Source organism: Periophthalmus magnuspinnatus, chromosome 12, assembly GCF_009829125.3.
Source record: "Periophthalmus magnuspinnatus isolate fPerMag1 chromosome 12, fPerMag1.2.pri, whole genome shotgun sequence".
NCBI classification, from domain to species: Eukaryota; Metazoa; Chordata; class Actinopteri; order Gobiiformes; family Gobiidae; genus Periophthalmus; species Periophthalmus magnuspinnatus.
In genome coordinates, this window is record NC_047137.1 from 13,789,845 (window position 1) to 13,802,959 (window position 13,115).

Below are 13,115 nucleotides of genomic sequence, written 5' to 3' on the forward strand. Positions count from 1 at the left end.
TCTCACAGGACTATATTGTCTTACACCAAGACCATGATCTAGATTCTAGATCATATAAAAGAAGTACATTTTATACAACCACAACTGTCAGTTTTGCCATTCTGTCTGATTTTATGGACTTATATGTATGTGAAGGAATTCCACTGGAATCTCACTGCTGCACAAAGTAAAAATATTTTATATGCAATATATAAATAGTATTCCAACCATTCATACTTCAGGTCTGCTCTACAAACACATTTCCATTGAATCTTTGGTCAAATCCACACTACTCTATACAGACTTGATGAGATTGGCGGGTCGAGCGGCTCAGAGGAGAGTAACCCAATAAAACTAGTCCGTGGTGGGTCTGTGGCTGGAGCGTGCTTTATCCTGAGGGACAGTGAACGCTGCATACAGCGCTCCCATCCAAGTGGCTATGTAAACACTGGTCCTAATCCACTTAGGCTCTGAGCAGGTCAAGTCATGGACGCACCCCGATTAAGGAGCTCTGACCAGGCACCAGTCCAACAGGGAGCTTTGGCAGGACTTTTTCAGGACCAAAGTGGGCCAGTGTACTCCATTTTTGGATTTCTAAGACTTGTTTTGGGGTATGCCACACAGGTGATGGGACAAAACAGAGCTGTTTTTCAATGGCATTGTGAGACTTTACACATTTAAACTCAAATTTTAAACCCATCCATAAGATCTCTACTTTGTTTTCAAACACCTTCACTGGATTATTTCAGCACTTTCTCTGCAAAACATCTAACACATTAGCATCATGTCTATAAAAGCCATGCTGCAAAAAACATGCTTCACTTCTCACTGTGGCATGTGATCTGCATGAAAACAAAAGGAAAAATACAGTTTCTACAACTATGAAGTTCTACACCAATACCAATGCAAAGATATTTACAAAAGTCAGAATCACATGTATATCTGGGTTAAACTGGCAAACAATTGAGAGCATAATTCACAGGCCCATTCTCTTAAAGTATACTGCTCCATGATTTGACGCAACATAAGCAGAGGTGGGTGGTACTCAGTTATATTTACTGAGAAATTGTACTTTTCAGAGTGCTTTTCTTGCAGCGTACGTTTACTTCTAATTGAGTAACATTTGTATTTAAGTAGCAGTACTTTTACGTAAGTCAAAGTTGTGGTTCATCTTCCCACTGTAAGTAACAAAAGCGTTAAGTTGACAATATGAAATGATTTGAACATTTGTGTTTCTTGCGCCACTCCTTCAGACATGATTTAGTTTGTCTCATTTTTGTGTCTATCCTTTGGAAATTCCAGATGTATTATTATTTGATGTTTAGTCCTTGACATTCACTTTAAATTATAAACCAGATGTTACTTCCTGACAGTTACTCTTCAAGTTACTTTTACTTGAGTGGTAGTTTTCTCCAAATATATTTTAACTCCTACTTGAGTAATGCCTTGGACCATTAACTTTATACTTGTACTTGAGCATTATAACTTCAAAGTAACATTGCTCTTACTTAAGTCAAATTTCCTCTAAATATAACACAAGTGGCTCACAAGACAATATCACAAATACATTTTAACAACAGTACTTCACTGTGAAACCCATACCTTTGCACACCCCAAGCAGAAACTTTAATTCTGCTCATTACACTGGTGTAGGGCTGCAACTAGAACGATTATTTTAGTAGTCGAGTATAGAGAGAGGCAGATATACAGGTTGGTCAATATATTGGGTCTATATATGGACTTTTTAGTGTATTGGCCTTTCAATCTCCAGCACAGGCCGATATTTTGTCTTGGTCAATCTGCTGCCTAGAAAATACACACAAAGCTTTAGATTAACACTTTAATACAAAGAGATAGCTGCACAAAATGTGACTACACAGCTCTCTTATAGGTTTGAGATAAAAAAGGGCTTGTTTGTAGTAAATTTAAATCACATAACTTGGGGAAAATAATAAAAATCAGTCCTACATATTGGCCAAAAATATCGGCAGAGCTTATCAGCCATCAGTTGCTCTGTATTCTAAACCCATATCGGTTGATCTCTAGTTGATTAGTAAAAATACTTAAACGACTACTGTAAATTTAAGATTTTCAAAATAAACCAAATAAAGTGAGTGAAGGCTTCTAATGAGAGAATATTTATGAAGTGTATTATTGACAAAAATCTGAAATAGCCAATTATTATTTGACATTTTGATGTTATAATGCAGCAGTGTGTGTTATAAAAGGTCTTTCCGTGTTTCCAGATAACAAAATCCAACTATGATTATCTTTTATATATCCATGGTCAATTTATTACACTATAAAAAGTCTTGCCAAATGAAAAAAACTAGGTCAGAGGAGTCACATTTTTATTCGGTTCCCTCCTGAAATGCCATGGTCTGTAATAAACGCCAAAAATGCACAGTATTAACTCTGTATACTGATTTGTTTACGGCTGCCATGGCGACGGGGCTCAGCCTCTTGTGTTTGGTGTGTGTGTCATCTTAGCAGCTCATTTCACTATATCAACAAAGGAATGGCTAGACTGGTATAGATGCAAGACTCAAATAAAAGGGTCAAATGCTCCATGCAAGTACTTTGTAACTGCATGAATCAAAAACAAGTAAACTTTAAATGTTTTACTATTTCCTTAAGATATATTTGTATTGGACAGGATGTTACAACAGGAAGTGAGGGAGAGAGACTGGGCAAACCAGAAATAAACAATGAGATGCCAAAAGGAAGACTCAAAAGTGTAAAAGTGAACTTGAACTATAGAGGACTGTAACAAGCTTTTACTTGTCTCCATGGAGATGTCATTGCTTTGCCTAAATGTTCCACAGTATGCCATTACACTTCTCCATTTCCATAGAGGCAAGTAGATCTTTTACACAAGTTTTAGTCTTCCTTTTGGCATTTCATTGTTTAGCCAAGTTAGAGGTCAGATCTGTGGAGTGGATGTTTTAAGATATTTATTTTAACAATATCCTTAATTGATTTGGTTGCGACACTACAGACATTTTGTTAATGTCACCCTGTGGAACATTCCAGGCACAGCAATAGGTTGTTTTCACGTTATATCACAACATTCTCTCTATAGTTTAACATGGAGCTGGCCAGAATTCTATGGTGGAATTTGCCGTTTGCCAGATTGCAGATTTGATGAACGAGTTTATGGTTAATATCTCCAATTGCTGGGCCTATCCACATGAAACAAAAACTGGCACAAAGTTCATTGTTTTCTCCGTCAGTATAAATAAACAAAAGTGAAATAATCTTTTCACAATAGCTTCAGAAAGTGGTGCCATTATTCAACACCAAGACTTTGTTTGTTGTTGACATTTGTTAACAGTTGAAAGAGCTTTAAACCATAAGATTAATATGAGAGGCTTGTGGAGTGGAGCCAGTCCCAAACAAATAATGATAAAGTTCAACATTTGTGGATCACAGGTTTGGATATCTTTGAACAGTGAACGTAGTGTTGTTTCGATACCATTTTTCAAAAAACGGAAAAACTGAAACACCAATCATATTCCGCATAGTGTGAAGAAGTAAGTAACTAAGGCTACTCAATTTTGCTACAGTAGAAGAGCAAAAAATAACTCTAGTAAAAGGTTATCTCTAAAGAAACTCTACAGGAATAAATGAGATTGTGAGGACTAAAGTAAAGAGTCAAATGTATAATGGTCTTGATGATGAGTTGTGCTGGTTTAAGCATTGTTACTTTTCTACTTGGCCACTTTGTACCACAGAATCTGGATCAAAACAGCAGTGAAGCCTGTAAAAAGACTCATCATTGAACCACACAAATGTCTTTTCTGTTATTAGGATTTTTAAGAGTCTGCAGAGTCTCCACAGTCTGCATTTAACCTATTCTGGGCGTTAGCGGTAGCAGTAGCATTAGCCACAGAAGTCAACAGCGGCAGTGCGTGCACCTAAACGTCCTCATTCTGGAAAATACAGAGTGATATCCGATTGGTAATTTGTTCTGAGTACTCGCTGATACTGATACCTGAAAAATGTGTGGTATCGAGGCTTTTGCCGATGGGACCAACCCCACCAAAGAGTTCTGTAGGCCCTGCCCTCCCTCTGAAATTATGACATCATCAAATTCTACAACGTGAACGCAACCAGAAGAATTGATAGAAATGGTTTTGGCAGCGACACGTTCCTTGCTCCACTTACATGCTCTCAATTCAGGTCTTAACAGATTAGCGGAGAATAGAAAACTATAAGGTTAAGTCCAAGGAATGTTTGGCATCTGAGGTTCAACAACATACATGAAGGATTTATCAAAGGTCGAAACGCTGATAAATGCTGCACTTTTGCTCCACTGTGTTTGTGAATAGGACACAGAACAGGAGACTGCCACAGGAAACGGCTGTGGGTTTTGTATTACTGTTAAATCTGCAGTTATTTTTATAGCGCAAGCTGGAGCATCTAGAAAGAAAATCTAAACAAATGTGTCCAAATGGAAGCTTTCTGGTCAGTGAGACGTTTCAGAGGTGGAAAGAGCCATGAAGAGATCGAATGATATGTTTTTTTTTCGAGAGCGATACTGATTGTTTAGATTCCAGAGCAACTGAACAACGGAACAACTGCTGATATTTTAGGATCGATATTGCAAGGCTGATTTTGATTATTTTCACAGCCCTGTTTTCAGTGGTGGAATGTAACGAAGTAAAAGCAGTAAAATTTTAGGTATCTGTACGTCACTTATTTGCTTGTTTTACTTTTACTTCATTTGAGGGCAGGTATTTGTATTTTTTTACCCCACTACATTTTGAACAGGACTGAAAAGTAAAAGTATTTTTCATTAATATCTGCTGGAAAGGCTGAAGGGTTTATTTTTATGTTCATAGTTGGACCAAACAAAAAGATACAAATAAAACAACTAGAAAAAAATATCGATTCAGTTGTTTCTGCACAAATCTTTATGAAAATCACTACATTTGAAGTTTTATTAGACCTCAAAATCTGTGCGAAGTGCTTTTACCTTTTAATCATTAAGTATATTGTTAAACAGGTAATTTAACCTCTTTACTTAAGTAGATTTCTTCATGTGATACTTGTTCTTTTACTTGGATATTTTGTCCTGTGTCCCCTTTTCACTAAAGTGTTCAAATAAAGCTTTATGCATATTCTTTAGCAGCTGGACGGCTCAAACAAAATATCAGCCTGTGTTGGAGATTTAAGGCCAATAGCAGATATGTGAAAAAGTGCAAATATCAACAAGATATGTCAGCCTACCGATACATCTTAGTGTGGCTTTATCAAACTTGTTCATCAGCATCATTCTGCCTGGTAACTACGGCAACATATGAAGCAACAGAACAACAACAACTTCTCTGTACAAATTAGGGCTGGGCAATTAATCAAATTTTAATTAAGATCAGTCCTGTCATGTGTAATCAATGTGTAATCGTCAATTATTTGCTTGGGTGATTTTAATCGAGAGGTCCGTGGCTAATGCTCTGCCAGTAAATGCATGTGGTTCACACTTTGGAAGGTTTGACTATTATGGGGTTAAAAGACACCGATTGTGAAATACTGAATTAATTATTTTAAGAAAATAAAAATACAAAAACTTCACTTTTTGTCATATAGCCCAGTCCTAGCACAAATCACCTTCTGACCTGCCTGTAACTTTGGGGACAGCATAATTTAAGAAAAGACTGAAATATCAACCACAAAGCTACTATAAACAACTACAGTAATGCAACTAAACACAAGCAATATTACTATTAACTCCAACTTTATACATAACTCTCCTGTAAATGAAACAGCTGCTGCCTCCACAAATATGTAAGCTGCTGTTTATTTAACTATAACTGTGAACCCCACTCAAACGCTTGACCGTTTCCAAACAAAATGTCCAATGGAAATTAAGGCTTTTTCATCATAAGTTTCATTCAAACTAATATACTGAGAGGAAAGCAGATAGCGCATTATTCCATTGCAAAGCGGAACAACTCACAATTGCAAAGTCTCAAAACTATTTTTAAAGGTCCAATATTACGCAAAATTGACTCTTGTGAGCTCTAAGTCATGTTATAACGTTACCTCATCAAAAACTTGGAGTTATGTTTTGTTTCATTCGCACATGTTTGAATAACCCTTTATAATTAGTCTGTCTACATCTCCCTACATCTCTGTTCCACCTTGTGATGTCATGAAGTGGTAGTGTTCAAGTTAACAGCTCTTTTTACCTTCTGTTTACTAGAGATTGAATTCCAGGGCTGAAATTATCCAAATGATTCTAGTGAATGAGTACGGAGTTTAAAAACACAGTGGAGCACTTCCTGTACTGCCAGGTGACATCACAAGGTGGAACAGATTGTTTTCCGTTTGAGAGAAGAACTCAGCCTAAATATGCAGGATATGTGTGTAAAATGTGTGGATGAAACTAAACACAACTTCAGGTACGTTTTTGATGAGGAACATAATAACATAAATAATTACCATAAAATATAAAACCACATGTTGTGCTTCATACCTTTTTACCCGAGGAGCCCGTCTTGACCAGGCAGGACTTGGCGAGCGAAAGATAACCCCCAATCACCTCGATCTCCTCCACCGCCGGGTAGCGCTTCTTCAGAAGGGTCCCCAGCTGCGAGTAGGGGGCCTGGGGAGGTGTGGAACCCCCTGGAGCCTCACTCAGGGCTTCTGTCTGGGACTCGGGGGATCCAGAAGGGGGCTCGGTCTCTATCTTCCGCTTGGGCACCACTGTGAATGTGTTCCCCTTCCGCCTGTGCACCAGCGGGCTAGGGGCTGGCACTCTCTGGGGCGGCTCCACTTCAATATCATCAATGTTCGTGATGGGGAGGTGATCGGTCGGAGGTGTTGCTATGCTGGGGGAGAGGGGAGGGGTCACGGGAGTACGTGGAGACGAAGGAGGTGAGGTAAACGCTGGAGGGGAGGTGACAGGAGGCGGGCTGGTCGGAGTTTGGGACAGTGACTCCTGCTTTTGTTCATCCCATTTCAGAGGGGGGGTTTTGGGAAGGGTGGCGGGAATCGTAACTGGTTTTGCTACTGGTTTAGTAGGAGAAGGTGGAGATTTTGGAATAGTCATAGATGTTTCATGTGCAATTTGTGTGGGTGTTTTGGAAATTTCATTGGATATACTTTTGAGAGGAGATTTAAGAGGCGTGGTTTTTGTTAAATCGTTTGTTGTGGCTGTGGATGTTGGGGATGTTGGCACTCCAGTAGCACTTCCTGTGGCTACTCTGTGAGACGGTGAAGATTTAACCGGACCAGCTGGGATTGGGCTAGCAGCAGAGGAGCCCGAAGTCGCAAGTCTCCGTTTGGGAATAACCGTGAAAGAATTTTTGGACTGCAGTCGCAAATTGGCCAAGGCTCTAGCTTGCGTATCGTTATCCGGAATTTCAGACAGATCCGGTTTGGGAGAAGGACGGATCTCGAAGTCTGGAGTGGAGCGAAGCGTTTTGGATGGGCTGGACTCGGCACGGGCACGGCGGGTTTCCGGAGAACATGGCACCTTGGGTTTGGGGTCGGCACTACTGTCCCACTCTCGCTCTCTCGTGGGCTTTGATGGCCGGCTGTCCGTTTCATCTTTCGAGGGACTTCCGCCATCTTCAAAGCGTTGGCGAAAGGAATGCACCGAGTGGTTGGGAGTCCGCTGGGGGCTTTCCGGTTCGGCTTTTGGTTTGGACGTCCCCGGACTCTGGAAGACCGGGGTTGCTGGTTCGAATCTGGGCTTTGGCACCACGTCTGGCTTGGACCAAGATCTGGGCCGGCTGCTGGCACTGCAATCCAAGTCTAGCAGGTTCTCCGTGCTGTGGGATTTCTTTTGGAGCTTCCCGTAGTTGCTGTCGAACTTCTGAAGCATCCGGCTCACTCTGCCCTGGCCCTCTCCTTGGGTGTCATACGCCTGCAGCTCGTGATCGGGCCGGCCCAGAGTGCTCAGGTTTTCCTCGCTCTTGCTTAACGTGGTGTCATAAATCACAACTTCCTTGGCTCTTATCTCAGTCACAGCACTCCCACGCCGGTCCAAAAGGTCATTCAAAGAGCTGTACGTGCTCACACCGTTCGGTTGCCAATTGGAACCCTCTCCGTCCGGGAAGTACTCTGGGTCGGACTCGATAATGATGATGTTTTCGGCCCTGATGGTGCGTATCCCGGGAACGCTGCCGTAGAGCTCCAGGATGTGCTGGACAGGTCGTGCCGCGTTGTCTCTGTCCTGACGTCTCCTCCGCTCCTTCTCCAGTTTGATGAAGGGATTTTCCTCCAAAGGACCAAGACTCTCCTACAGAAACATCACAACAAACCAAATACAAAATAAATAGTCATCTGATTTAATCTGAAATAATGAAGTGAATTGTGAAACTACATTTTCTTAGCTGGTAAATGAAAAGTTAAAATATCACTCACAACTTAAGAAAACAGCATTACGCACAGTTTTTTCTAATTAATAATAAAAGAAAAGCACAATTATTTGAGTCACTATCTGAACTCACTCCTAAAACAAGAGATTATACATGAAAATAGTGAGAATAATTCCAAAATGATGGGTTAATTTCACATTTATAATAGTATAATTACAGATACAGAAGCAGCCTAGCATTATCTTTATGTTTGATTTGTGCTTTGTAGATTAAATACAAATAACAGACACAACTCCAAGCCTTTTCATTTGTCTCATTTTGGACGTATTTGGTCGTGTCACGTTTCTATTGCACTTCATTCATGTTATAGTAGGCCACAGCTACAAGAAGCCACCCCTAACCCCTTGGGAAAGCTGCTGTACACCCCTCTTTTATCCTGTGGTTTCCCTGTAATGTGGATCACTATGGCTGACTGTATCTGGGGCCCGTGTTCCCTGCTCTCGGGGCTTGACAGCTCGTCGTGTGTGGACCCTACCTGGAGCACCAGACTCTCCTCTCCATCTTCCTCCTTCGATGTCGCCCTCTCCACGGTCGTGTGTCGTGTTTCTTTGTTGTTTCCGAAGTGCTGGCTGGCCGTGGTGATGGTGTAATTTCGCCCGTTTGCACCACTACCACCGCCGTTGTCTTGTTTGGAGCCGTTGATAACCGTCGCGCTGCCGTTGTGCCGCTGATGAGCCGCCGCACTGGGGCTCGTCTCTCCGGCTCCTGTCGCTCCAGCCGCGCCGCCCTTCGCCCTCCTCCTCTCCAAGATCTCTCGCTTCCAGGCCGGCATCCTGGGGCTCTCCTGTCCGGGTTCCTGGTCCTGGCGGAGGACGCGGATCTCACCTCCGCCGGACATGGTCAAACGGTTTGAAGACAAAGGAGACGGGACGGTTTGGTAGGTTCAGAAACAACTGCCCGGCTCCGTGTGAAGCTACGGATCACCGCTCACTCGGACACATCCTCCCCCCGTCTCCTGAGCCTCTTCTGTCGGTGTGGCCCTGTGCTCTGAGCCGCTGCACGCCGCCCCACAGCTCCGCAGCCCTGTCCCGTGAGCTCATTGGCCCGCGCCGAGCAGACCACGCCCAAGTAAATACATCAAACACACCAAAAGAAAAGGATTTGGATCAGTGTTTGAACTCAAGTGTGCACATTGGCTCATATTTGTTACAAGGTTGTTGTTTTTTTGTTGTTTTTTTTCTGAAATAATAAATTCATTAGAAACAATTTTGTTAACTAATAAAAATGAAAACCGGTAAATAAATCCATATTTTATCAAGCCTGTCATAAACTGAAAAAAGTGTGTTGTTGAGACCAGGACGCTAAGTGTAGGACATAACCTACCATATGTTATGAGATATTTGATTCACCCGCTGTCAACAAATAATATTCACATGTTATTAGCCCATAAAAGATTGTCCAAGAGCATTATCTGTGCGTGTTTGTCTTTAGTAGATTCATAGTTTCTATATGTATTTACATTGTGCTCTGTTGAGGACGCGCTTAAACCGCCTGTAGCTGAATGTTTGGCGCCTCCTTGTGGTAAACAACAGTCACAATCATGAGTTGTTCACGTTTTAATGTTACTTTCATTTTCGCTTTTCATGCACTTGGTGAAGCTGGACTTCTAAGGTAAATATGGAGCTATAGGCCTAATGTGTCATGTCTACGACACGAAACATCGTTTATTCTATGTTTATAGCCTTTAGCTAAGGTTAGCTAACGGTCACTGTTGACTATGTTGGAAATGTGGTAAATTACAAACAGGAGTCTTAGTAGGTGTTTTTGTGTAGTCCTCAGCGTTTTGTAATAGTCTATTATTAAGATAACGATGCTAAATGTTTATCACTTGAATATTACCGACAAATAGTCTATACAAAATAAAGATATTTATGAACCAAATTTCGTTCTTTATGAAGTAGCCTTAACAAGGAAGTAGGATAAACGAGGTCTGCTCGTTTCCCTTCATGTTCTTAAAATCTTTTTTTTTTCTCTCCCCTAATTAGGTCCCTGAGTGAAACCATGGCCTCACAAGGTGAGCTTTCAAGATAAGCCTAATATTTAGAACTATGTTATTCTTATCGAAGAGCATTTTCAGTAGGTTCTTTGTTTCTTAGTTATGCACTGTCATGTAGACCAGGGCCGGCCCAGTCTGTAAACAGACTAAGGAGCTGCTTAGGGCCCCGAGGCCACCAGAGGGCCCCCAAGAGCCCATACATTTATACTCAAAATAATATAATATATCAAGTTTTATTGGACACAGGGCTTGTGTATTTACAGCAGCGTAAATATCCCTCTCAAACTATTACATTTGCTTTATATCTATAGTAGCAAAATCTACTGCTGTTACATTTGTTTTTGACTCGGGCAGAGGTGAGGGCAGCTATGTGTTTACACTGGTGCAAGGACCCTTTATAATGTAAATTTTAAAACACTGTCGCCAACTGGAACACATTAAAATTCACTAGAAATGAAGAAAAAATGTTTGTAATAAAAAAATTATTAAGATTAAAAAATCTTTATCCCCCCTTACATGTTTGTGTGCTGTTCTTGTGACTATAGTAGTTGTGACATTCTGGATGTTTTGAGTCTGATCGTGGTCATATAAACACAAATACAACTGGTCAAGTTGATGAGAGCAGAGGTATAATGTTGTCAAATATGAATCACTAATAGCTGAGCCAAGAGGCATCTGCTTCCGGAGGCCCCAGAGACAAATTCAGTTTAGGGCCCCCTGATGTAGACCCACATATTTACATATGATTTACACAGACATAGGCCTATGCCTTGTACTCTACTCCTGTACTATATTTTTCAGGGGTTTTTTTACGTGTTCATTATTTTGAAGCCTTTTAATGTTTTGTCCAGCCTTTTCCAAAGACTGACCTCTCAGAGAAACACGTACTTAAGGTATTACATTTGATTAAAAATGCTATTTGTTGAGGCATGATAATCTGCACATCTGAATACATCCTCTCAATCTCAATAGTACCTTTTTGACTATGATTATTGACTGAATGATTGATTGAAATTAACTTCTAATTCAGTTCTTTTCTGAATTATAGGGGCGATCATTATGCCCCCTATAATCTACTAATCTCTTGTAGCCATTTCACAATTTCACTTTTAAGGTTCTCAGGTGTCTAAGGCAAATTGCATTGAATTCTGTCTGAATCAAGAGTGATCAAATTTATCAGATCATTTCACAACCTGTTGCCTTTGTCTTTCAACTAATCACATTCTTCACGGCTCTTTGGGGTCATCGGAAGAACATTTATCAATAAATGCAATAAGATCAGGCTAAATCATTTCTCTCATTTGCAGATGGTGCAGCATTGACCAGTTCAGTCTGTGGCATCAGGGTCCAATGTAGTCCAATGTTTCTGCGGCGCTTTTTAAGCATTTGTCAAGCCAGAGTTGCAAAAAACTGATGTTTAGAGGAAATTTGCAGCATATGCAATGTGTTTCCATCATCTGTCCTCAAATGCAAAGGTGTCCAACTAGAGGCGTTTGATGGAGGAGACGACTGGGCACTGATCACCCAGCCGTCTTCAACATCTTTTCAGCCAATGGTGTGTACCAGCAAGGGTAACGAGTGGAGAGTCTGGAGAGACAAAAAGAGAATAAAAACTGGAAATCAAAACATACATTTCAAAACATCAATCAAAAATCAAAAATAATAACTTAACATCAGAAGTATTATGCTCCCTACAACAGAAGCATAACTGGACTTCACTGGAACAGATAATACTATCACAAAGTCTTGAGGATTCATGTCTCCAGGTCTCCGTACGGATGGTAAATATTCATGATGTGTATAACATAGATCTGTATGAATTTGTCAGCTATAGCAAAAATATGGAACAACCAAAATTTTCTTAAATAGAAATGCACAAACTTAAGTCACAATTGTTAATAGTTAGTTTACATTATATTTTGCTCCAGTTTAAATGATTATATGCTAAATTCTCGTAGTGACATTACCAACTTTCACTTTTGCTACCCCTGCTCTATAGAATGACATATAAAGAGTGATGAAATGTGACATTTTGCTGCTTTGCATTTGTACTATATTTTGTTTATATTTCTCATTTCAGTGTCTGAGCTGAGGGTGGTTCTTCTTGAGAACTGCTGGATGGAGATGCTCGGCAGGAAACCTCTTAGTGTGGACATATTCAACATTAGCGCAGAGTCACTGTCATCAACAAAAAGTAGTGCACGACTTTGACAATGTTAACGGCTCAAAATGGTTCTGTTTAGCTGTGCATATGACTGAAATGTTTTTATTCTGTACTCTTCTCTTTTAATTTTCTGTTTTAATATTATTTTTTTTATGATTATTTCATTATGTTTTGAATTGTGTGATTTTAATGTGTTTCTTATTCTGTAAAGCACTTTGAATTACTTTGTGTATGAATTGTGTGATACAAATAAACTTGCCTTGCACTTTTGAAGCACAAAAACTTAACAATCATCAACACACCAGACCTTCTCCACCACGACTTCACTGAGGAGGAGCTGAAACAAAACATACAAATAACTCACCCTTGACATTACCTACAAAGCGACAATATCCAAGGAGACAAGTCCATCACCTGCTTGTCTCCATGGAGATGTTTTTGCTTTGCCTATGACCTTTTATAATTTGATATTGCAGTTATATTTCTCCATGAAGACAAGCAGGAGGTGAAATGTGTGTAAAATGCAGTTAAAGTCAATGGGGAAACCCTCCTCTCCTCCTCCTCTGTCTTCTTCAGACCTGGACAAATA

At 40.4% G+C, this 13,115-nt stretch overlaps 1 protein-coding gene and 1 long non-coding RNA gene across 2 annotated transcripts in view; one reads left to right on the forward strand and one right to left on the reverse strand.

The window, feature by feature from the left end:
- tprn (taperin) overlaps positions 1-9,374 on the reverse strand; it is a 38,475-nt gene extending 29,101 nt beyond the window's left edge. The window contains exons 1-2 of the mRNA XM_033976319.2: positions 8,842-9,374; positions 6,458-8,227 (exon numbers count right to left, since the gene is read on the reverse strand). Coding sequence (XP_033832210.1) covers positions 6,458-8,227; positions 8,842-9,204 — 2,133 coding nt within the window. The 5' untranslated portion in view covers positions 9,205-9,374. The remainder of the gene's footprint in view (positions 1-6,457; positions 8,228-8,841) is intronic.
- Positions 9,375-9,950: 576 nt separating this feature from the next.
- Positions 9,951-12,624, forward strand: LOC117379594 (uncharacterized). Its single transcript, XR_004542101.2, has 5 exons — positions 9,951-9,977; positions 10,352-10,380; positions 11,214-11,255; positions 11,670-12,143; positions 12,443-12,624. It is a non-coding gene; the product is annotated as an uncharacterized LOC117379594 (long non-coding RNA).
- The last annotated feature ends 491 nt before the right edge of the window (positions 12,625-13,115 follow it).